Here is a 25,308-nt window from a genome sequence, read left to right as displayed (position 1 = left end):
CCACCTGCCTTGGCCTCCCAAAGTGCTAGGATTACAGGCGTGAGCCACTGAGCCCGGCCAGGAAATGTATGTTTTAAACAAGAATCATTTCCTGTCAAAACAAATGAAAAAGAAAGCGTTGGACTTTTACTGCCAGTTATCATATTAGAGGCCATGTGTAGGGGCAGCCTAAAGAAATATAAGTTGACCGGGTGCAGTGGCCCATGCCTATAATCCCAGCACTTTGGGTGGATCGCTTGAGCTCTGGAGTTCAAGATCAGCCTGGACAACATGGTGAAACCCTTTCTCTATATTTAAAAAAAAAAAAAAAAAGAAAGAAAAGAAATATAAGTCATGTACAATCCATGGAAAATGTTATCTCTTGATTCAGCAGTGCCAAGCTTGCCTTTGTCAGGAACCGCCAGCCTCCCTCTCTGGCAGAGCGACAGTCAGACAACACAGCGGCTCTCTTCCCCACCTCAGACAGCTCAGTGCCTCCAGGCAAGCTTGGCTGGCCTGCACCTCTCAATCGCCCAGCATATCTTGAAAACTCTATCAGACAACACACAGCTGGTTTTCTACAAAGAGCAGGACATGTTATTTTCCTTTAGCCTTCAGATGTCTAAATATTATTCCAAACAAAATTTTGTAATGAATCCCACATTTCTAATTCACTGTAAGCTGCTTTTCAAACATGCTGAAATGCCTAGTGCAAAAGGGAAGAAATATTACTAGATTTTCCAGGGTTTAAAAAAAATTCTATTTTACAGTTTCAGATTTAAAGAAAATTTGCAAAAATAGTCAAAGAATTCCCATATGCCCTTCAACCAGACCCCCTAGATATTAATTCCTGCTTCATCATTTGCTCTCTCATTGCCTTCAGTCGACCAATACTGTGTACAAGTTCAACATGTTTTCTTTACAGCCACTTCTTCCTGTGAACTGGGGTGCTCTCTACTGTCCTTGTTTCCTATAAATTACAACCCCACATAGCTTTAAAATGTATATGTATATAAATGTTTATAGATGCACACATTTTTTTTTTTTGAGACAGGGTCTTGCCCTGTCACCCAGGTTGAAGTGCAGTGGCACAATCTCAGCTCACTGCAGCCTAGACCACCCAGGCTCAAGTGATCCTCTCTCCTCAGCCTCCTGAGTAGCTGAGGACTACAGGTGCATGCCACCAGATCCGGCTAATTTTTAAATTATTTGTAGAGGTGAGGTCTCACTATGTTGCCCACTCTGGTTAATTATAAATGTGTCATGTACTGCTCAAGTATCAACCAAAGTGATACACACATATAGTTTAAAAAATCAAATAGAAAAATATGAGCTAAGGCCGGGCGCGGTGGCTCACGCTTGTAATCCCAGCACTTTGGGAGGCCGAGGCAGGCGGATCACGAGGTCAGGAGATCGAGACCACGGTGAAATCCCGTCTCTACTAAAAATACAAAAAATTAGCCGGGCGTGGTGGCGAGCGCCTGTAGTCCCAGCTACTCGGAGAGGCTGAGGCAGGAGAATGGCGTGAACCCGGGAGGCAGAGCTTGCAGTGAGCCGAGATCGTGCCACTGCACTCCAGCCTGGGCGACTGAGCGAGACTCCGTCTCAAAAAAAAAAAAAAGAAAAGAAAAGGCCGGGCGCGGTGGCTCACGCTTGTAATCCCAGCACTTTGGGAGGCCGAGGCGGGCGGATCATGAGGTCAGGAGATCGAGACCACGGTGAAACCCTGTCTCTACTAAAAATACAAAAAATTAGCCGGGCGTGGTGGCGGGCGCCTGTAGTCCCAGCTACTCGGAGAGGCTGAGGCAGGAGAATGGCGTGAACCTGGGAGGCGGAGCTTGCAGTGAGCCGAGATCGCGCCACTGCACTCCAGCCTGGGTGAGAGAGCGAGACTCCGTCTCAAAAAAAAAAAAAAAAAAAAGAAAAGAAAAATATGAGCTAGGCTGGGTGCAGTGGCTCACACCTGTAATCCCAGCACTCTGGGAGGCCAAGGCAGGCGAGTTGCCTGAGGTCAGTAGTTCAAGACCAGCCTGGGCAACATGGCGAAACCCCATCTCTGCAAAAAAAAAAAAAAAAAAAAAATAGCCAGGCATGGTGGCACGCGCCTGTGGTCCCAGCTACTAGGGAGGCTGAGGTGGAAGGATCGCTTGAGCCCAGGCGGTTCAGGCTGCAGTGAGCTGTGATCATACCACTGCACTCCATCCTGGGCAACAGAGCAAGGCCCTGTCAGAGAAAAAAAAAAAAAAGCTCATAATGGAAAGCCATAATTCCACCCTCAGCTCTGCTCCTGAGAGGCAGTATCGTTTAACCAACGCTTTCTGCTTTGATTCTCCAGTGGTGACCACCACAGCATCTTTTTTTTTTTTTTTTAAAGACAGAGTCTTGCTCTGTCACCGAGGCTGCAGTGCAATGGCATGATCTCGGCTCACTGCAACCTCTGCCTCCTGGGTTCAAGCGATTCTTCCTGCCTCAGCCTCCCCAGTAACTGGAATTACAGGTGTGCACCACCATGCCTAGATAATTCTTGTATTTTTAGTAGAGATGAGGTTTCACCATGTTGGCCAGGCTGGTCTCAAACTCCTGACCTCATGATCCACCCGCCTCAGCCTCCCAAAGTGTTGGGATTATAGGCGTGAGCCACTGCACCTGGCACAACATCTTTAAATAATGTGTTTCAGCTGCTATTTTATTTTACTTTATTTTATTTTATTATTTTATTTTATTTTATTTTTCGAGGCGGAGTCTCCCTCTGTCGCCCAGGCTGGGGCACAGTGGAGCAGTCTCGGTTCACTGCAATCTCTACCTTCCAGGTAGAAGCGATTCTCGCACCTCAGCCTCCCAAGTAGCTGGGACCACAGGCACATGCCACCACACCCAGCTAATTTTTTGTATTTTTTGGTAGAGACGGGGTTTCACCATGATGGCCAGGCTAGTCTCAACTCCTGAACTCAGGTGATCCACCTGCTTCAGCCTCCCAAAGTGCTGGGATTACAGGCGTGAGCCACCGTGCCCTCAACTGCTATTTCTTACTAATCAGCTTTGGACATTTACTTTTAACCTACCGCTATGAAAGACAGGAATTTAGCTCATCTACCCCTCTCCCCCATAGTGACATCACCATTCTTAGTTCTTCTTTTGGTCACCTCTGTATCTTTAATCAACATGCTTAAGTCTCATATTTTGTCCCAGCCACCCTAGAAAGCCAACTGACTTCCCACTTTGTAAGCAGAGAACATTAGCACACTAATTCCTTACCCTTGTCCCTTCTAAAGACTTCCCCTCACAGGCTGGGCGTGATGGCTCACGCCTGTAATCCCAGCACTTTAGGAGGCCAAGGCAGACAGATCACGAGGTTTAGAGATTGAGCCCATCCTGGCTAACATGGTGAAACCCCGTCTCTACTAAAAATAGAAAAATTAGCTGGGTGTGATGGTGCATGCCTGTAGTCCCAATTATTTGGAAGGCTGAGGTAGGAGAATTTCTTGAACCCAGGAGGTGGAGGTTGCAGTAAGCCGAGATTGCGCCATTGCACTCCAGCCTGGCTACAGAGTGAGAATCTGTCAAAACAACAACAATGAATAAAACAGACTGCTCCTCTTTCTTCACATTGTCAAAAATTTATAATATTTTCTTTCTGTTCTGTAACCACCATTGAAATGTCCATAATCTGTTCACTCTACAAGGTGGAAAACTAATAGGGAGAATTTACCTTTCTGTGACTATGTGCCCTGAAGTCACTGCAGAGCAAGTGGCATGCTAGGATCCCTCCTCCCCTTGGCCAGGATCATGATCACGTGTCACTAAGTGGAGAATGTTCCTGGAGTGAAATTGAAATGGGGATTCTCCCTCCACTAGACCCTTGATCATCCCTCATGTTTTCTGAGTTCTTAGTACTACCTGGTGGTTCATTATCCTGGCACCTGTGTTTCATCTTGGCTTGCACCCTCCTTATTGGGCTTTGTAAGTGTGCAGGACCCCGAAATGCCAGAATGTGCTGCTCTGGTGCTCCTTAGAAAATGTGCTCATGTTCTTTAGCACAGAAGCTTTGCATTTTAGTTAGTTGCCAACAATGAAACAAAATTGAGATATTTCACACAAATTCTAGATTTCTGTCTTTTTAAAAATTATGATTGGTAGCCAGGTGCAGTGGCTGATGCCTGTAATCCCAGTACTTTGGGAGGCCGAGGTGGGCGGATCACCTGAGGTTGGGAGTTCAAGACCAGCCTGACCAACATGGTAAAATTTCGTCTCTACTAAAAATACAAATTTAGCTGGGTGTGGTGGCGCATGCCTGTAATCCCAGCTACTTGGGAGGCTGAGGCAGGAGAATTGCTTGAACCTGGGAGGCAGAGGTTGTAGTGAGCTAAGATTGCGCCACTGCGCTGTAGCCTGGGCAACAGAGCAAGACTCTGTCTCAAAAAAAAAAAAAAATTATGATTGGGTAACTATGGACTCGAATTCCGTGGTGATACGCTGAGGTACAATAGTACCAGCTCTCTTCCTTCTGCCTGTGTGAACTCTGTTGGTGCTGGGTCTTCAACCCCTGAAATTAATCTTGGCTCCAGCCCCAAGTCTCACTCCTGCCCTCAGTCTATAGCCCTTCTCAGGGGCCGCAGGGCACACCCTGCTTTTCCTGGGCCATGGCCCCGCCCTATGTATTCTACCTTGCTACTTCTTCAACATGTGGTTCACGGACCAGAACAGCCTCAGTGGCATCCCCTGAGAACTTGTTAGAAATGCAGAATTTTTGGCCAGGCATGGTGGCTCATGCCTGTAATCCCAGCACTTTGGGAGGCCAAGGCGGGAGGATGACCTGAGGTTACGACTCTGGCCAACATGGTGAAATCCTGTGTCTACTAAAAGAAATACAAAATTAGGCCGGGCGCAGTGGCTCACGCTTGTAATCCCAGCACTTTGGGAGGCCGAGGCGGGCGGATCACGAGGTCAGGAGATCGAGACCATCCTGGCTAACACGGTGAAACCCCGTCTCTACTAAAAATACAAAAAATTAGCCGGGCAAGGTGGTGGGCGCCTGTAGTCCCAGCTACGCGGGAGGCTGAGGCAGGAGAATGGCGTGAACCCCGGGGCGTGGAGCCTGCAGTGAGCCGAGATTGCGCCACTGCACTCCAGCCTGGGTGAAAGAGCAAGACTCCGTCTCAAAAAAAAAAAAAAAAAAAAAAAAAGAAATACAAAATTAGCCGGGCATGGTGGCAGGCACCTGTAATCCCAGCTACTTGGGAGGCTGAGGCAGGAGAATCGATTGAACCCAGGAGGTGGAGGTTGCGGTGAGCTGAGACCGCGCCATTGCACTCCAGCCTGGGCAACAAGAGTGAAACTCTGTCTTGAAAAAAAAAAAAAAAAAGAAATACAGAATTTCATGCCTTCCCCTAGAACTGGTACTGAATTGTAATCTGCATTGTAACAAAATCCCAGGTGACTCATGTGCCCATTAACATTTTTCTCTTCTTCTTGTTTTTTGAGAAAGGGTCTGGCTTTGTTGCCCAGGCTGGAGTGCAGTGTGGCAATCTCTGCTCCCTACAACCTCTGCCTCCAGGGCTCAAGCGATCCTCCCACCTCAGCCTCCTGAATAGCTGAAACTACAGACACATGCCACCACACCCAGCTAATTTTTTAACTCTGTAGAGGCAAGGTCTTGTGATCCATCTTTCCTTCTTCCTCCCTCCCTCCATCCCTGCCTTCCTCTCTTCCTTCTTTCCTTCCTTTTCTCTTTCTTTCCTTCTCTTTCTTTCTTTCTTTCTCTTTCTTTTATTTTTCTTTCTTTCTCTTTCTTTTCTTTTTTCTTTCTCTTTTCTTCTTTCTCTCTCTCCTTCCTTCCTTTCTCTCTCTCTTTCTTTTCCTTTCTTTCCTTTTTTTTCTTTCTGTTTTCCTAAATTTGTTGCATTCTCTCATGCATGGATATCCCCATCCATTTCACTTCATCACCGATCATTGATTTTGTGGATTTATTTCCTTCTTACTTTCATTTCATTTATATTATTTAATGGCATCTCTAGAAAGGCAAAGCAAAAATTTTGTGTGATCAGGATTCAGAAGTGATTTGCCAGTTTTGAGAGACAAGTCTTAAAACACTGGAGTAATAGAAGATTTTACCAAGCTCTGTTTTGGTTTTGTTTTGTTTGCTTCCTTGTTTGTATTTTGCAGTTCTCCTCTCAATAAGAACACAGATGTGAGAGGGGAGGACAGATGCTTATGATCTTAATGGAACAATTCCTCATGTGGAGGCAGGAGTCTCCTAATGCTCTTTAGTTGATTACGTTACACCTAGAAAACTCAGAAATGCTGCTGCCTGTAAGACCAGACCAGTGGCCACCATTTTGCTAGAAATACCAGTATTAAAAAAGCAAACTGGAAATTACAATAAAGACAAAGGGAATGGAAGAGCTCAGCAGAGAGGTGCAAAACCATGTTTCTTTGTTGTTCTAGCTATTTTATTTTTAGCACCACAACTGCTACTGTACATTTGTCCCAGCCAGTCATCCAAGTATTTGTAGAAATTAACTGCAATATTATGAATGTTTCACAGATGGATGAGCCAAAGCTGATGAGAAAACAAACGGGTTCTGACCTTGTCACCATTTGGGGGCTCTGAGTTTTATCTGGCTGAAAATAAATACGTTTTCAATCAGAAACTACTATGGAGACATAAGATATATATATATCTTATGTGTTTTAAGACCTGTCTCTGAAAACTGGCAAACCACTTGCTGAATCCTGATCACACAAAATTATTCCTTTGCCTTTCTAGAGATGCCATTAAATAATATAAATGTTATATATATAATATATATTATAATATATAGTACATAATAAATATAGTATATATAAATATATTATGTTAACATATATTATAATATGTATATATTATATAAACATATATTTATATAATATATATTTATATAAATATATATTATATAAATATATATAACTATGTATATGATGTATATTTTTCTGCTAGAAATGTAATGCCCAACTAAAAGTGGCTTAAACCAGTGGTTCTTAAAATTGACTGCATGTCAGAATCACCCAGGAGGCCTGGCTCCCACCTGGTGAGACCTGATTTCATTGGCATGTGTATTGTCCTGGGCATTAAGAGTGATTCTCATGTGCAGCCAAGGCTGGGAACCACTGGCTTAAACACTACATTTACTGTTTCACTTCACCAGAAGTCTGGAGGCAGTATTATGGGCGTGGACTCAAGCACTTACCAACTTTCTCCTTAGTCATTCTCAGCCTGTTGTCAATGTCTCCACATTGGCACAGATGACTTCTAGAGCTCTGAACATAAAGGGTTCAAATACAGCAGGGAAAGTGAGGTCAAAAGCTCTTCCTCTGCTGGGTGTAGTGGCTCATACCTTTAATGCCAGAACTTTGGGAGGCTGAGGCAGGAGGATTACTTGAAGCCAGGAGTTTGAGGCTGCGGTGAGCTAGGATCATGCCACCACACTCCAGCAGCCTGGGCAAAAAAAAAAAAAAGAGAAAGAAAGAGAGAGAGAGAGAGAGAAAGGGAGGGAGGGAGGGAAGGAAAAAATGGTACTTATTTTTCATACTTGTCTTTCTAGGTCAGCAAGCAAGAAAAATCTTCTTAGAAGCCCCAATTTCTCCTTATTTCATTGGCTAAAACATTGTCACCCATAGACCAATCACTGGCAAAAAGGAATGGGATTGCCATAATTGGCTTATGTCAATTACTTTGTTGCTGTTAGGAAACAAAAGGAGGGTTCCATTAAACTAAGAACAGAGCTATTAGGTGGACAACCAACAATGTATCTCTGTTACCTTGTTATCTGAAACAAATCAGGAAAAACTCATCATTAACCATCAGTCTCCGCTGAAACCACTCTTTCTCTTTATTTCTCAGACCGGCCAACACTTAGGGAAAATAGAAAGAACCTACGTTGAAATATTGGGAGCAGGTTCCCCCAATACTAGTATTTTATGGCTCTTTCTTGGAGTTCTTCCAAAGAACAAGAGAAATTTACTTAAACAAATAGAAAAAAAATTCTATCTTGAGATTGCCTTATGGATTCATTGATGCTTTTATAAATCCAAGATACATTATGGGATCTTACTGATCTTGTTTTTCTTATTTCACATTTTGCTATTTCATGATTTAAGGAATTCTTTTATCATACTTTTCAATCTTTTCCAGATATATATATATATATCGGCCAGGCTGGAGTGCAATGGGGTGATCTTGGCTCACTGCAACCTCCGCCTCCCAGGTTCAAGAGTGTAATCTTTTAAAATGTTTGTGCACCAGCATTTACTTGAAACAAAGGTGTACTGTTTAAATTCTTGCTAACATTTCTATTAAAGTGGTTTTTTTTTTTTTTACTATCCTTTTATTCTTCTGAAGATTAAGCATAAAATGACTACAAGACAGTGATGACTATTTTTCTTGATATACTGACAAAGATTACTCAGATTACCCAGTTGTGGGCTCAGAATCCTTTATCAGTGTCCACAGGAGAAATATATTGTTGACCTTGTTTAGGCTAGGCACTGTGCCAGGCTCTGAAGATACAAAAAAAACACATCTGTTCCTGAAGAGCTTTTGCCATGCTGGGGAGTCAGGAATACAAATTCTCTCCCAATAGCTACAAATGCCACATTAGGGTTTTTCTTTTTCATTTCATTTCATTTCATTTCATTTCATTTCATTTCATTTCATTTCAGAGAGTGTCTCTGTCCAAGGTAGGTGGATCACTTGAGGTCAGGAGTTCAAGACCAGCCTGGCCAACGTGGTGAAACCTCATTTCTACTAAAAATACAAAAATTAGCCAGGTGTGGTGTCACATGCTTGTAATCCCAGCTACTCAGGAGGCTGAGGTAGGAGAATCGCTTGAACCTGAGAGGTGGAGATTGCAGGGAGCAGAGATCATACCACTGCACTCCAGCCCAGGCAACAGGGCGAGACTCTATGTCAAGAGAAAAAGAAAAAAAAAAATTTAAATAGAGACACTCTGTTGTCCAGGCTGGAATGTGGTAGCACAATTAGGGCTCACTGCAGCTTCAACTTCCCAAACTCAAGCAATCCTCTCACCTCGGACTCCCAAGAAGCTGGGACTACAGATATGTGCCACCACACCTGGTTAATTTTTCAATTTTTGGTAGAGATGGGGTCTCATATGTTGTCCAGGTTGGTCTCAACTCCTGGGCTCACATCACCATCCCAAAGTGCTGGGATTACAGGTGTGAGCCACTATGCCTGGTCTTCATCTTTAACTTTGATAACTAGCAATCTGTTCTTTATCTCTACAATTATTTCATGAATGTTACATGAATTACATTCTGTAGTTTATATTCCTTTGAGATTGGCTTTTTTTCCTCAGTATAATGTCTTTGAGGTTAATCCAAGTTGTGGAGTGTATCAATAGTTTATTCCTTTTCATTGCTGAGTAGTATACCATGATATGAATGTACCATAGTTTGTTTAACCATTAACACATTGAGGGACATTTGGGTAGTTTTCAGTTTGGTACGATTACAAATAAAGCTGATATGAACAGTCATGTACAACTCCCTGTGTAAAAATAAGTTTTCATTTCTCTGGGATAAATGCCCAAAAGGGCAATTGCTGGGTTGTATGTTAAATGCATTCTAGTTTTGAAAGAAACTGACAAGACTATTTCCTAGAGAGGCTGTAAAGTTTTACATTCCTACCAGCCATATATAAGCGATCCAGTTTCTCTGCATCCTCACTTGTATCAACAGCATTTGCTATCACGATTTTTCATTTTGGCTTTTCTGAAAGGCCTGTAGTAATATCTCGCTGTAGATTTAATTTGCATTTGTGTAATGGCTAGTGATCATTGAACATCTTTTCGTGTGTTTATTTGCCAGCTGTATAACCTTTTACCCAATGTCTGTGCATGTCTTTTCCTTAGTTTCTAACTGGATTATGTTTTGGTTTTGTTTTTTAATGTTGAGTTTAAGAGTTCTTCATATATTTTAGATACACCCAGCTACTATTTTTAATCAGCTGCTGTAACATTTCATATGTGGGGGAAATGATGTCATATAGAGTCTCTATCTCATCAAACCACATTAATACTCCTCCCTCTTTGGAAACACCATCCATATCAATTCCAATCCAGTCTTCAGAGAGGAACACTCTTTTTGAGGGGCCATTTCCAATCTTGGGCAAAATGTTTCATTTGCCATTAATCTGCCCCAAGAATTAGAATGCCAACTCTTCATCCTTCTTTCTCTAGGTTTTTTGTTATCAGAGTCACAAAAGCAGCTGCGACAATATTGAGGTGATAATTTTTCAGTTTGTTTTTAATTTTTTTTCCCACTTTTTCAATTTTCACTAGATTGGTTTTCTCTGCTCGTGATGCTCTCTCTCCTTCCCCACTTTAGCTTTCCTCTGCTGTGGCTGTGGCATCACTTCTACATGACCATGCAGTTTAGTTCTGCAGAGGAACTAATTGGGCTTCTGTGTCCAAATTCCAGACAAATGGGAGAGATATTAGATCCCCCAATATTGGGGTCAATTGCACTTCTACTAGCACAGCTGTGGCCAGAGGAGGTGATGGCAAGAGATATGTGGGCTATCCTTCTGGAGATGTGGACTGTGCAGATTGTCTAAGAAGGAGGTCTGAGCAGGAAATTATTGTCCCTTTTATTACAAGGATCATAAATAATAGGAAGTCCGAGAGGTTAAGTGGTCCCCCAAGGCCACATATCCCCAGTGGTAGAGCCAAATATAAACCCTAAGTCTATCAAACTCCAAAGCTTATACTGTATTGACTATGCCAATCACCTCACCAGCATGGTTTTTTTGCTCTCAAAAACCTAGGTCCCTTGGTGAGATAAACAAGTATCCACAATTACAAAAGAGACATGTAAATTCTGACAGAAATATGCAAGGAGAAAGCAGAAGATAGAGATCTACTAAACTAATTTACAGGGCTGGAAAAATTTTTTAAAGGAAAAATAGAAGATAGAGATCTACTAAATTAATTTATAGGGCTGGAAATTTTTTTAAAAGGAAAAATAATAAATAAATACAATTTACGGTCAGACATGGTGGCTCACACCTGTAATTCCAACACTTTGGGAGGCTGAGGTGGGAGGACTGATTGAGCCCAGGAGTTCAAGACCAGCCTGGGCAAGATGGCGAGACTCTGTCTCTACAAAAAAATTAAAAATAAAGAGATTTAAAAAATCAGCTGTGGCTGGGTGTGGTGGCTCACGCCTGTAATCCCAGCACTTTGGGAGGCCGAGGTGGGTGGATCACGAGGTCAGGAGATTGAGACCATCCTGGCTAACACGGTGAAACCCCATCTTTACTAAAAAATAAAAAATAAATTAAAAAAATTAGCCGGGCATGTTGGTGGGCACCTGTAGTCCCAGCTACTCGGGAGGCTGAGGCGGGGGAATGGCATGAACCCAGGAGGCAGAGCTTGCAGTGAGCCGAGATTGTGCCACTGCACTCCAGACTGGGCGACAGAGAGAAAAAAAAAAAAAATCAGCTGGGCATGGTGGCAAATTCCTCTAGTCCCAGCTCCTCGGGAAGCTGAGGTGAGAGGATCCCTTGAGCCTAAGAATTCGAGGCTACAGTGAGCTACGATTGCACCACTGCACCCCAGCGTGGGTGACAGAGTGACACCCCATATCTAAAATAAACAAGCATATAGATATATAAAATACAACTTACAAGTAAAGAAACAATAGCATTATTCCCTTTTTAACAAGTCTTGGAGTATTTTAAATTTATGCTTATATTACTATCCTCCTTATCAAAATACTTGAGTGTGTTTATAAGCCCTTGGGTGATATGGTCTAGTGACATACAAAATTAATTCCATGAAGTGACAGAAATAAGCCAGATGGCACAAATCTCTTTGAACAAGATATATGCTTTTGTGAAAGAACACTTTAATTTTGTGCTTTAATCAGCATTAACTGACTTTCTACTGTTAAACCAATCTTGTGTTTTTAGGATTAAGCCAATGGGGTAGCTGAATAGTATTTTTTAATACATTGTTGGATCTGGCCTACTAAAACTTTCACTTAAGATTTTTCATCTCATGTTCATGAATGAGATTGGTTTATAATTTTTCTTTCTTGAACTAACCTTGTCAAATTTTATATCAAGATTATGACAATTATACTCCATAATTATATAAGACTGTAAATTTTACTTCATTATGATATAATTTTAAATTCATCTAGCCTGGTGGTTTTCTTTTTGAAAAGAATTCTAAATATAGACTAATTTTAAAAATTGGTTATAGACTATTCAGATTATCTATTTTTTCTTGAGTTTTACGATAACTTTATTGAGCCATATTCATATACCATACTTTAACCCATTTAAAGTATACAATTCATTTTTTTCTGTTTTGTTTTGTTTTTTGTTTGTTTTTTTGAGACGGAGTCTCGCTCTGTCGCCAGGCTGGAGTGCAATAGCGTGATCTCAGCTCACTGCAAGCTCCGCCTCCTGGGTTCACGCCATTCTCCTGCTTCAGCCTCCTGAGTAGTTGGGACGACAGGTGCGCACTACTATGCCCAGCTAATTTTTGTATTTTTAGTAGAGATGGGGTTTCACCATGTTGGCCAGGATGGTCTCTATCTGTTGACCTCGTGATCCGCCCACCTCGGCCTCCCAAAGTGCTGGGATTACAGGCGTGAGCCACCATGCCTGGCCCATTGTTTTTTTGTTATTGTTTTTGAGACAGTTTCGCTCCTCACCCAGGCTGGAGTGCAGTGGCACGATCTCCGCTCACTGCAACCTCCGCCTCCTGGGTTCAAGTGATTCTCCTGCCTCAGCCTCCCGAGTAGCTGGGATTACAGGCATGCGCCACCACGACCAACTAATTTTTGTATTATTAGTAGAGACAGAGTTTCACCATGTTGTCCAGGCTGGTCTCAAACTCCTGACCTCAGGTGATCCACCCATCTTGGCTTCCCAAAGTGCTGGGATTACAGGTGTGTCATCGCACCCAGCCAATTCATTGGTTTTTAGTAAATTCATATAATTATGCAACAACTACCACTATCTAAAACCAGATTCTAGAAAATTTTCATCACTCCAAAAAGAAACCCTGTATTCATTATCAGTCACTCCCACTTTCCCCCTAACTCCCAGTCCTAGGCAACCACCAATCTACTTTCTGTCTCTATAGATTTGCCCATTCTGGACATTTCATAAAAGTGGAATCAAAATATGTGGTCCTCTGTTTGAAGGTATCCTCACTAGCCATCCTGCCTCAAGACAGCCTGCCAGCCCACCCTGCTGATTTCACTCTACAACATCAACTCTGACCTCGATTTCCTGGTTTCTACCCTGCTGGTCAGCCCTGTAAAAACTTCCAGGCTGCCAGCCCCCACGAGCTTAAATTGCTATTTCAAAAATCAGACTAGTATATTCTGGACTGAAGTGGGCAGGATCCTGGGCAAGATGAACAAGCCCTGGTCTGCCCACACCTGAGCAGGACAGGAAGGGCTTCATGGATAAGGAGAATCTTGTTGTCTTTAAAGGGAATTATTTTGAGGCTCTTCCCCTGAACTGGCAGACTAACATCTATATAAGGCCGACTTGGGCTTGGGAGTATGGCCTGGAGTGCTTCCACTCTGCTATAGGGACAATGACATATTCTCAAAATATTCCTTTTTTTTTTTTTTGGAGACAGTCTTGCTCTGTCACCCAGGCTAGAGTGGCACGATATCCACTCACTGCAACCTCCGCCTCCCAGGTTCAAGCAATTCTCGTGCCTCAGCCTCCTGAGTAGATGGAACCACAGGTGCGTGCCACCATGCCCAGCTAACATTTTGTATTTTAGTAAAGAAGGGGTTTCACCATGTTGCCCAGGGTGGTCTCGAACTCCTAAGCTCAGGCAATCTGCCCATCTCAGCCTCCCAAAGGGCTAGGGTTACAGGCATGAGCCACCTCACCCAGCTTCCTAAGTCTTAAATAGCTTACCAGGTTGTTTTCATGTCTGGCACTAGCTTACCTGATCTGGCACTCAGTATTTACTCAAGCTTTGAACATGAACACCCTATGTTGGAAAATTACTAGCAGTCCTAACCCCAAAGCTATGAAGGGAATTCCAGGTTTCTGACAAGTTTCAGTGCTCCCCTAAGTTATTGAAAAATCACTTCTCTGGACCAGAACTTTATATTCCATTAGGAACACCACTCTATAAATTGCCCCAATTACTTGCTTACTAGTATTTTGTGTTTCTTTTTTCCTCCACCCCTGTTAATAAAATATCCCTCTTAATAAGTTTATTTTTCTTTTTAGAAAAATAAGTTAAAATACCTGGTTTTTTGTGAGGCTTCTTTCACTTATCATAGTGTTTTTATGGTTTATTCATGTTATAACACGTATCAGTACTTCACTTCTTTTTGTTATCAAATAACATTTATCCATTCATCAGTTGGTGGACATTTGGGTTGTTTCTACTTTTTAGCTAGCAGGGAAAACGGTGTATGAATATTCATGTATGTTTTCATGTGGATACACAGTTTCATTGATTTTGGGCTTATAGCTAGCTATGGAATTGCTGATTAACCTTTTGAGGAACTGGTAATGGCACCATTTTACATTCCTACCAGCAACTTATAAGGGTTCCTATTTCTCCGTATCCTCACTAACATTTGTTATTGTCCATCTTTCTGATTATGGCCTTATAGCCATCCTAGTGGTAGCAGGTGTGAAGTGTTATCTGTTTTTTTTTTTTCTTAGAGACAGTCTCACCATGTTGCCCAGGCTAGAACACAACGACTATTCACAGGCGCAATCATAGTACACTGAGGCCTTGAACTCCGCGCTTCCAGTAATCTTCCCACCTCAGTGGCCTGAGTAGCTGGGACTACAGGCATGTACTTATGTGCCCAGCTTCTTTGTGGTTTTTGATTTGCATTTTCCTGATAACTAAACATATTGAGCATCTTTTCATGTGCTTATTGGCCACTGGAATGCAATGGTGCAATCACAGCTTACTGCTGCCTCGAATTCCTGGGCTTTAGGCATCCTCCTGCCTCAGTCTCCTGAGTAGCTGGGACTACAGGCATACACCACCATGCCCAGATAATTTTTACAATTTTTTTGTAGAGACGAAGTTTCACCATCTTGCCCAGGCTGCTCTCGAATTTCTGGGCTCAAGCAATCTCTACGTCAGAGTTCTCAAAGTGCTGGGATTATAGGTGTGAGCCACTGTATTTGGCTATCACTTTCTTGATGGTGTTCCCTGAAACATGAAAATTTTTAAGTTTGATGTCGACTTCATCTTTTCTCTTGTTGATTGTACCTCTGGTGTCATATTTAAAGCCACAAAGATTTACATCTGTTTTCTTCTAAGGATACTATAGTTTTAGCTCTTACATTTAGGTCTTGATTCACTATATGGTGTGAGGTAGGGCTACAACTTCTTTGGGATGTGTCTAGATGTCCAGCACCATTTGTGGAAAAGACTATCCTTCTTCCATTAAAGTTTCCTGGCACTCTTGTTAAAAATCAATTGTAAATGAGAGGGTCTATTTCTGGATTCTCCATTCTATTCCATTCATCTTTATGTCTATTCTTATGGCATATAAAGACAGTACTGCACTGTATAGTCAGTTTTGAAAGTGGAAAGTGTGAATCCTCCAACTTACTCTTCTTTTTCAAGAGTGTTTTGGCTATTCTGCATCCCTTAAATTTCCATATCAATTTTAGGACCAGCTTGTCAATTTCTGCAAAGAAGCCAGCTGTGGTTTTGATAGGGATTGCATTGAATCTGTAGATAAGTTTAGGGAGTATTATCATGTTAACAGTATTGTCTTCTGGTCCATAACCATGAGATGGCTTTCAATTTATTTAGTTCTTCCTTTATGTCTTTCAATGATGTTTTATAGTTTTCAAAGTGTAAGTTTTGCACTTATTTTGTTAAATTTATTCCTAAATGTTTTATTCTTTGTTATCATAAATGTCTCAATTTTAATAAGCTGCTTTTGTAGGTGCCTGTTCATTTCATCAAAGTTTTCCAATTTGTTGTCATAAAATTGTAATACCTTGAATCAGTGTTCAACCAAAAAAATAGAACTGGTAGGAAATATATATAAGATTTCTTGCAATGAATTGGCTCACATAATTATGGGGGCCGGCACAGCAAGTCTAAAACCCTAAATCCACATGCCAGACCTTCAGGATTGGCAGGCTAGAAGCCTTGGGCATGAGATGAAGTTGCTACCCACAGGTATAATTTCTTTTTCCTCAGGGGAGCCTTGGTTTTGCTTTTATGGCCTTTGAACTGATTAAATCAGGCTCATACAGATGATCTAGGATAGTCTCTCTTCCTCAAATTCAACTGATCATGAATTTTAATATCCATAAAATATCTTCACAACATATAAGTCAGTATTTGATTGAATATTGGTAACTCTAGCTTAGCCAATTTGACACACAAAACTGACCACAAGCTTCTTTTTTATATCTGTATCATTTGTGGTTAATAAATCTCTTTTCATTCCTAAGATCATTTTTTGTGCTTTTCTCTCATCTTGATCAATGTAATATGAATATTAACAAGTGTATCTGTCTTCCTTACTTTATATAATAGATATCAAAGATTACTATTGATATCGAAATGATTGATTACTAACTTAAAATCATAAGGCACCTTAAACTCTGTCTTAAGTATAAAATGTTTTCACATAATTGTGATTTTAGGCCAAAGACCGAGTTCCAGATGCGGCTAGAAGAAAATAGAAGTAATATTTTGTCTGACAATCCTGACTTTTCAGATGAAGCAGACATAATTTTTCTAATTCATTAATCTATCAAAAGACCACTTTTGGCTTTTTTTTATTCCATTATGTTTATTTCCTATTCCATCAGTTTTTGTCCTTTATAATACAGTCCCAAAGTGGGTAGAAATTAGTGTCAATCCCAGAATACCACCTTCTATCCATTCTGGCACAGGCCATCCTTCAAATTCTAAGCTTGGGACCAGGAGTGGTGCCTCATACCTGTAATCCGAGCACTTTGGAAGGCCGAGGCAGGCAGATCATTTGAGGTCAGGAGTTTGAGACCAGCCTGGCCACCACGGTGAAACCTTGTCTCTACTAAAAACACAAAAATTAGCTGGGCATGGTGGCACACATCTGTAATCTAAGCTACTCAGGAGGCTGAGGCCAAAGAATCACTTGAACCCAAAAGGCAGAGGCTGCAGTGAACAAAGATCATGCCACTGCACTACAGCCTGGGCAACATGGTGAAACCCGCCTATGTAAAAAAATACAAAAACTAGCCAGGTGTGGTGGCATTTGCCTATACTGCCAGCTACTTGGGGCTGAAGCAGGAGGATCACCTGAGCCCAGGGAGGTCAAGGCTACAGTGAGTTGTGATTGTGCCACTTAACTTCAGCCTGGGTGACAGAGACCCTGTCTTAAAAAAAAAAAAAAAAGGATTTACCTCTAATAATTAAATACAATGCATGATTCTCGATTGGATCCTAAACTGGGGGTAAAATGAGGGAAATTTTATTATAAAATACAGGCTATGTAATAATATCATCTGTTAAATTTCTTTGGAGTAATTATGGCATTGTAATTATGCACAAGAAAATCTTTGTTCTTAGGGTACATGCTGGGTACTGAGGGATGAAGTATATGCATATTCCAAATGGTTCAGGAAAAATCTTGTCTATAAAGCATACATGATAAAATGTCAACAATAAGACAAACTAGAGGACGGATATACAGGTGCTTACTGTCAAATTTCAAATTTTCTGTAGGTTTGAGAGATTCAAGATGAAAACTTGGGTGAAAATTATATATTCTGATAATAAAACAGATGGGAAACAAAGAGGGCCCATAAGACAGTCACTGACTAAGATGCTTTCTACATGGATGGGCCTCATCCTTTTGTCCAAAGGGACTACCTAGCATCTGTTCCATGTTAGTGACAGTGACTCACCCCAGGTTGCTGCACAGATACGAGAGGCTACAGATCATAGCACAGTCCCCAGAGGTGCACATAACCCCAGTGCCTATTCACTTGCTCTCCGAAATAAATCTGTAAAGTAACCTCCTCTGAAGGAGCTTTTGCTTTTAGAGAATAAAATTAAGTATATGTCAATTTTCTATAGTATACAATAAGCTCGAGTAGGCAATATTATTGATATGATGATGATTAATATTTCAACTTATTTCCATTTTCACTTTCATACTATTCAGTCCCAATTCTCTGGAAAAAAAAAAACCCACTGGAAAAAAACAGGTTTACTATTACATAGCAGAGAAATAAGGATAATGTTTCTTGGTTTCAAAGTTCTGATTTGTAAGTTAAACCAAGTCAATACAAAAACCTTCCTTCAGCCAAATAAAAGTAGGGAATTAAAAACCCTTTTGTAAATCCTTGGTATTATCAGGTTGCTATGAATCTGAAATACAATATACACAGATTATATCCTTAAACATTAGGTTGGCACAAAAGTAATCGCGGTTGTTGCCACTGAAATGGCGAAACTGCATTTACTTTTGTACCAACCTAGTATTATAAAATATATACAAAGCAAGTTGAGGAACCAAAAACAAAATACATGTCTACAAATATGCTTTCCAATGTACTATAAATAAACCTTTACTTAAGATCTTGAAATCAAAATTAGTTTATATAGTATTCAGAATCAAACCTAATGACAAAGCAAGACGAAATAACCAACAGCATCATCATTATCAGAATAGTAACTAACATTTATGTAAAAGATTACTATGTGTCAGAAACTAAGTGCTTTCATTTCATTTAATTCTCATAACAACCTATAAAGTAGGTACTATCATTATATCCATTTTACAGATGAGTGAATGAAGGCTAGAATTTGGGTCACCAGCCCAACATGACCCAACTATTAGTAGCAGGTAGAGAAGTGGGTCTTCGAACCTAGGTAATCTGGCTTTGGAATCTGTACTCATAACTACTGTGCTATAATGTCTCTGATAGCAGCTACTAATTAAAAAATCAAAAATGTATGTCTTCCTAACTTTAATCATCACGAGATAACGAATATTCTTGGCTCATTTATGTCTAAATTTTCAACATACTTTTTCCCTTTCAACCTATTAACTATCCTCAATTTTTAGTCAGCTGATTTTATGTGATTGTTTCCTTCCCTCCCACCCCCCGTACACTGCCTTTATGTGGCTGCATTTGTATTAGTCTCTGCTTGGAATAACCAAAAATGTATGACATGATTAAACCTTGTTTGTTCAATATAAAATAAGAGTTAAATACTTTCTGTAACTTTGCTTTCTTATCAAGGCTTCAAAGTCCTGCTCAGGAAAGTACTGTTGATGTTGATAACCAGGGATAAGGTCTTATCCCGCCAGAAGCACATGATGCCCTTGGACTGCAATACTGTCACAGCAGTGTCTTCAGTTCTTCTCTACTGTGTATAATGCAGAGCAAGATGGGGGTGGTGGTAGAAATCATGGTAGTAAATATAAGATATATTTTCTAGAAATATATCCATTTCGTGGAAAGATAATATTAAGACCATATCAAGCCAAATATACAAATGAGAAAGTTTCATTTATCTCAAAAAAATCCAGGCTACACAAACAGACAACTGAAAGCCACATAGGAAGAAATTTCCGAAACACAAAAGTCTCACCTACAAGATTATTTACATGCTTAGGGTCAGTATTATTAAAAGACGTCATCCCCTAGGTCTAGTAGAAACATATAGAGAAGTCTATGCTAACACACTTGGGAAGAGGACTATTGTCCTTCTTTGTACATGACAAAAACCAAATGAACCAAACCCCTAGAAGGTATTAATGCACAAAGGTTTTAATACCTTGGCTTGAATGATTTTTCAAGGTTAAGAAACAAATTCAAATTGGTTGTAGCTTCAACTCAGTAATTACAATCACAATGCATCTCTGAAAGGCCCTACATTTGGAGGCAGAGTAATCTGCAAAGATGATAGTTTTTACATATGCCCTGTTACCTACACCAATATAATTACTACATTATCTTATAAAGACAAACAGTTGCTTCAAACTCTTTAAAAAATATATAATGAATTTCCCAAAGACTCAAGTCTATATTCAAAGATGAGTAAAAAAAATCCATTACTTTCCTAGGGTCACTTTCTTCTTTTACTCCTGCTTAAATGCAAAAGCTGATAGCTTCTGATTTGTAGAAAAATCTAAAGGTTTCTGCTTTTTAGGCAAATTGAGATTCTCTTTTGCTTTTTCTTCCTGGTTTTCTGTTTCATCGCTTTCATCAACCACACGTTTTCGCTTCTTTGCTTCAGCTCCATCACTTGCCGTTTCTCCTTTGGCTTTGTTAGCCCATGCCTTTGTAAAATAGCAGGGGTGAAAAGAAAAGATTTTTAGGAAATAACAAATAAGAAGTAAATGATTTATTTACTTTTCCAGGTAATATTTTTATATATAAAGCAGAATAATTAGCACTTGAATTAAGTGTTTTCATTGTTAACAAATCTTTTATTACTTAAATGCAGAGCACATTAAACATTTACACTACTTTTATATCTCAATCTAAGCTTTGCTTATATTAATCATATTAGTTGCAAAATACTATAATTGCAGTACTATTTAAAAATGAAACTTTTGGCCAGGTGCGGTGGCTCATGCCTGTAATCCCAGCACTTTGGGAGGCCAAGGTGGGCGGATCACGGGGTCAGGAGATGGAGACCATCCTGGCTAACACAGTGAAACCCCGTCTCTACTAAAAATACAAAAAAAATTAGCCGGGCATGGTAGCAGGCGCCTGTAGTCCCAGCTACTTAGGAGGCTGAGGCAGGAGACTGGTGAGAACCTGGGAGGCAGAGCTTGCAGTGAGCTGAGATCGTGCCACTGCACTCCAGCCTGGGCAAGAGCAAGACTCCGTCTCAAAAAATAAATAAATAAAAAATTTAAAAAAATGAAACTTGTTATTCTAAGATAATTGCAGTTTCACATGCAGTTGTATGAAATAATACAGAAAGATCCTGTGCAGTCTTGACCCAGTTTTCCCCAGTGGTAACATTTTGCAAAACTATAGCCCAACAATCACAACTATAGGGAACTGACATTGAAACAATCCCATTTTACTTCTACTCATTTGCGTGTATGTATATATTTAATTTTATTGTGGGTTTGTTTGTTTACCACCACAGTCAAAATACAGAACCTCTTCCTCAAGCCCCAACTCCGACTCCAACCCCTGGCAACCACTACTCTATTCTCCATCCGGATCATGTTGTTATTTCAGGAATGTTATATAAATGAGTATATATTCTTTGGGGTTTGGTTTTTATTCACTCAGCAAGAGCCAGACAAGTTCCATTCATTTCATCTGTCTCTTAAATCTCTTTTAATCTATAATAGTTCCCCACTCCTACTTTATTTCCCTGGCCATTTCAAGGGCTCTTCAAGCTGTAGAATTTCTCACATTAACAAACTGGATTTAAGTAAATGTTTAGGGTTTACCTTAAAAATATTGATTACATTTTTAAGTATTCAAAAGCACAATCACAGCCTTTGCCAAGTCTCTTCCTCTTTTGCAGTGTAAGGTCTTATTTATTTAGATGCCATTTTATTGAACAACAAATGAGAAACATAAAATTGTAAATGAGGTTCTAAATGATGCTAAAGGTGTTTAAACCAGTTTCTGGCTTCCTCGTTACGCAACACCTTTTTCTTTTTTTTTTTTTTTTTTTTGAGACGGAGTCTCGCTCTGTCACCCAGGCTGGAGTGCAGTGGCGCGATCTCGGCTCACTGCAAGCTCCGCCTCCCGGGTTGACGCCATTCTCCTGCCTCAGCCTCTCCGAGTAGCTGGGACTACAGGCGCCCGCCACCACGCCCGGCTAATTTTTTGTATTTTTAGTAGAGACGGGGTTTCACTGTGGTCTCGATCTCCTGACCTTGTGATCCGCCCGCCTCGGCCTCCCAAAGTGCTGGGATTACAAGCGTCAGCCACCGCGCCCGGCAGCAACACCTTTTTCATAAAACCCAATTTACCAAAGCAAGCATCTATGTTACTAGGTGACTGTGCTGCGCCCTGCCATTCCTGGGGAAGTGAAACCTGAGGATTTAACTGGTACACCACACACATTCCTTCTGCTTCTAACAGAGATTGTGCCTTCCTTCCTTCACATGGCAGAAGTTCATAAGAAGCATGCCAGCCACCTGTCCTAATTTCCATGTGAAAGGCTGGAACAGAACACCAGTCTTTTTCCCAAAAGGAATAGTCTCATGTAGTTTTTTTTTTTTTTTTTTTTTTGAGGCGGAGTCCCGCTCTGCCGCCCAGGCTGGAGTGCAGTGGCGCAATCTCGGCTCACTGCAAGCTCCGCCTCCCGGGTTCACGCCATTCTCCTGCCTCAGCCTCTCCGAGTAGCTGGGACTACAGGCGCCCGCCACCACGCCCGGCTGATTTTTTTTATATTTTTAGTAGAGACAGGGTTTCACCGTGGTCTCGATCTCCTGACCTCGTGATCCGCCCGCCTCGGCCTCCCAAAGTGCTGGGATTACAAGCGTGAGCCACCGTGCCCGCCCTCATGTAGTATTTAATGTGTAAGTAGATACAATTTTTAAAAATTCTGCTTGTAAGAACCCTAAAGTAGTATTCAAAAAATGTGAACTCATTTTTACTTATTAATTTTTTTTTCCCCCTAGAGACACGGTCTCACTCTGTCATCCATGCTGGAGTGCAGTGGCACAATCACAGCTCACTGCAGCCTTGACCTCCTGGGCTCAAGTAAGTGATCTTCCCACCTCAGCCTCCTGAGTAACTGGGACTACAGGTGTGTACCACCATGCCAGGCTAATTTTTAAATTTTCTGTAGAGATGGTGTATCACTATGTTGCCTAGGCTGGTTTCAAACTCCTGGGCTCAAGAGATCCTCCTGCCTTGGCCTCCCAAAGTGCTAGGATTATAGGCTTGAGCCAATGAACTCAGCTTGACACTTTTGATTTTTAACAAATGTATCTTTTCTTGGGGTATTCTCCTAACTTAAAACATACAGGAACTTATAGAGATTAAAACAGTAAACTGTCAAAAAATTAACCATCCAGCCTGGGCAACACAGTGAGAGGTGTCTCTACAAAAAAAAAAAAAAAGAAAAAAAAAAAAAGGGGGGGGGACAATTGCTTGTGCCCAGGAGGTCGAGGTGGCAGTGAGCCGTGATCACACCATGACACTCCTGCCTGGGTGAAAGAACAAGACCTGCCTCAAACAAAAACAAAACAAAAAACCCATCACCATTACATAATAATTACTACATATCCATATTACCATATATCTGCACTTACTTTCCTCTTTCAAAAGTTTGCTGGATGTATTCAATTTCCAAAAACAGAAAAAGGCTTTTCCTTTTTTTTTTAGTTGTCATGATCGTTATTATCATTGTTGTTGTTATCATTATTATTATTAGAGACGAGGTCTCACTATGTTGCCCAGGCTGGTCACGAACTCCTGAGCTCAAGTGATCCGCATCGACCTCCCAATGTGCTAGGATTACAGGCATAAGACACCATACCCGGCCAAAAGGCATTTCTGTAAGAATTTTTTAAATCTGGGAATTCACTAAGATCTCAATCTCGGCACAATTATCCTTACCTTTCTTTCTTCAGTTGACAATACTCTAAATCGAATCATTCCTTCTTTTATTATGTCTGCTTCATCTGAAAAGTCAGGATTGTCAGACAAAATATTACTTCTATTTTCTTCTAACCACATCTGGAACCCGGTCTTTGGCCTAAAATCACAATTATGTGAAAACATTTTATACTTAAGACAGAGTTTAAAGTGCCTCATGATTTTAAGTTAGTAATCAATCATAAGTCTTTGACATCTCTTATATAAAGTAAGGACGACACAGTTATACTTGTTAATTCATATTACTTTTTTTTTTTTGTGGAGACGGAGTCTCACTCTGTCACCCAGGCTGGAGTGCAATGGTGCGATCTCAGCTCACTGCAACCTCCGCCTCCTGGGTTCAAGCGATTCTCCTGCCTCAGCCTCCCAAGTAGCTGGGATTACAGACATGCACCACCAGGCCCGGCTAATTTTTTGTATGGAGTTTCACCATGTTGGTCAGGCTGGTCTCAAACTCCTGACCTCACGTGATCTGCCCGCCTTGGCTTCCCAAACTGCTGGGATTACAGGCATAAGTCACCGTGCCCGGCTTCATATTACTTTAAACTGCCTGGAGACTGCAGGATCAATGAACTGGAAAATCCTTTGTAAGGTCAATTCAAAAGGATCACTCATATTTGTATTTTCCAAGTGTAGCAACCATGAACTATGTACTTTCAACTTTTTAATGAATGTTGACAGGCTCAAGGTCTCCAACCTCACTTAGCCCTTGCAGCCTACCACATGTCCTTGGTAGGCTCTTTTTCTATTTCCCCAAACCAGCTATTTGAATCCCTCATGACTATTCTCAAGCCCCTTTCCCATCGCCTCACCCCTGCTCTCAGAGCTGACCTGCATCAGCATTAGGTGAAGCACGGACACAGCACATTTGTACATTTCATTAGATTCCATGAATCATGACACAAATTGTCTGTAAGTCACACAAGCGAAGGTTTAATGCAAATATTTAACATTTACTGATCACTTACTGTCTACTAGGCACTACTCTAAAAGCTTTAAGTATAGTACCTCATTTAAATGACAATAACACTATGAGATAGATACAATTATTATCTCCATTCCGTAAGTGAGAAAAGGGAGGCTCAGAGAGGTGAAATAACTTATCCCAGGTTACACAAACAGTAAAACTCAGACCTGGGATTCAACAACCGGGCAATTTCACTCCAAAGTCTATGTTTTTTTGTAGAGATGGAGTCTCGCTCTTTCCCCTATGCTGGAGTACAGTGGCTCCATATTGGCTCACTGCAACCTCCACCTTCCAGGTTCAAGTGATTCTCCTGCCTCAGCCTCCCAAACAGCTGGGACTACAGGCACCACACCCAGCTAATTTTTGTATTTTTAGTAAAGACAGGGTTTCACCATATTGGCCAGGTGGGTCTCGAAATCCTGACCTCATGATCCACTCGCCTCGGCCTCCCAAAGTGCTGGGATTACAAGCGTGAGCCACTGTGCCTGGCCCAGAGTCTCTTATGTTTAACCCACCAGCTATATGCCCCTCACTAGGCTGAACCTAAATGAATCCTAAATAACAAGTCTAAACTTTTTAAGTTTAAGGTTAAAAAAAAATTTTATTAAAAAATTACTAGTATGACCATAACCACTTGCCCAATTTCTGAAAATATGCAAATTTTAAGTAATCTCACAACAGAACAAATCAAAACAAGTAAAAATCAAGGTATAACAAAGGTTCTTGAATTTCCAAAAATTAA

At 41.0% G+C, this 25,308-nt stretch overlaps 1 protein-coding gene across 3 annotated transcripts in view; it reads right to left on the bottom strand.

Moving 5' to 3' along the window:
- Window positions 1-19,503: 19,503 nt before the first annotated feature.
- The window catches only part of WDHD1 (WD repeat and HMG-box DNA binding protein 1), an 89,765-nt gene continuing 83,960 nt past the window's right edge, over window positions 19,504-25,308 (bottom strand). For all 3 annotated transcript variants that reach the window (XM_055289308.2, XM_055289309.2, XM_063645566.1), the window contains 2 exons: window positions 23,561-23,699; window positions 19,504-20,295 (listed from right to left, as the gene is read on the bottom strand). In XM_055289308.2, coding sequence (XP_055145283.1) covers window positions 20,095-20,295; window positions 23,561-23,699 — 340 coding nt within the window. In that variant the 3' untranslated portion in view covers window positions 19,504-20,094. The remainder of the gene's footprint in view (window positions 20,296-23,560; window positions 23,700-25,308) is intronic.

Source organism: Symphalangus syndactylus, chromosome 8, assembly GCF_028878055.3.
Source record: "Symphalangus syndactylus isolate Jambi chromosome 8, NHGRI_mSymSyn1-v2.1_pri, whole genome shotgun sequence".
In the NCBI taxonomy this organism is placed as follows: Eukaryota; Metazoa; Chordata; class Mammalia; order Primates; family Hylobatidae; genus Symphalangus; species Symphalangus syndactylus.
This window is presented reverse-complemented; position numbering and strand designations above follow the sequence as displayed.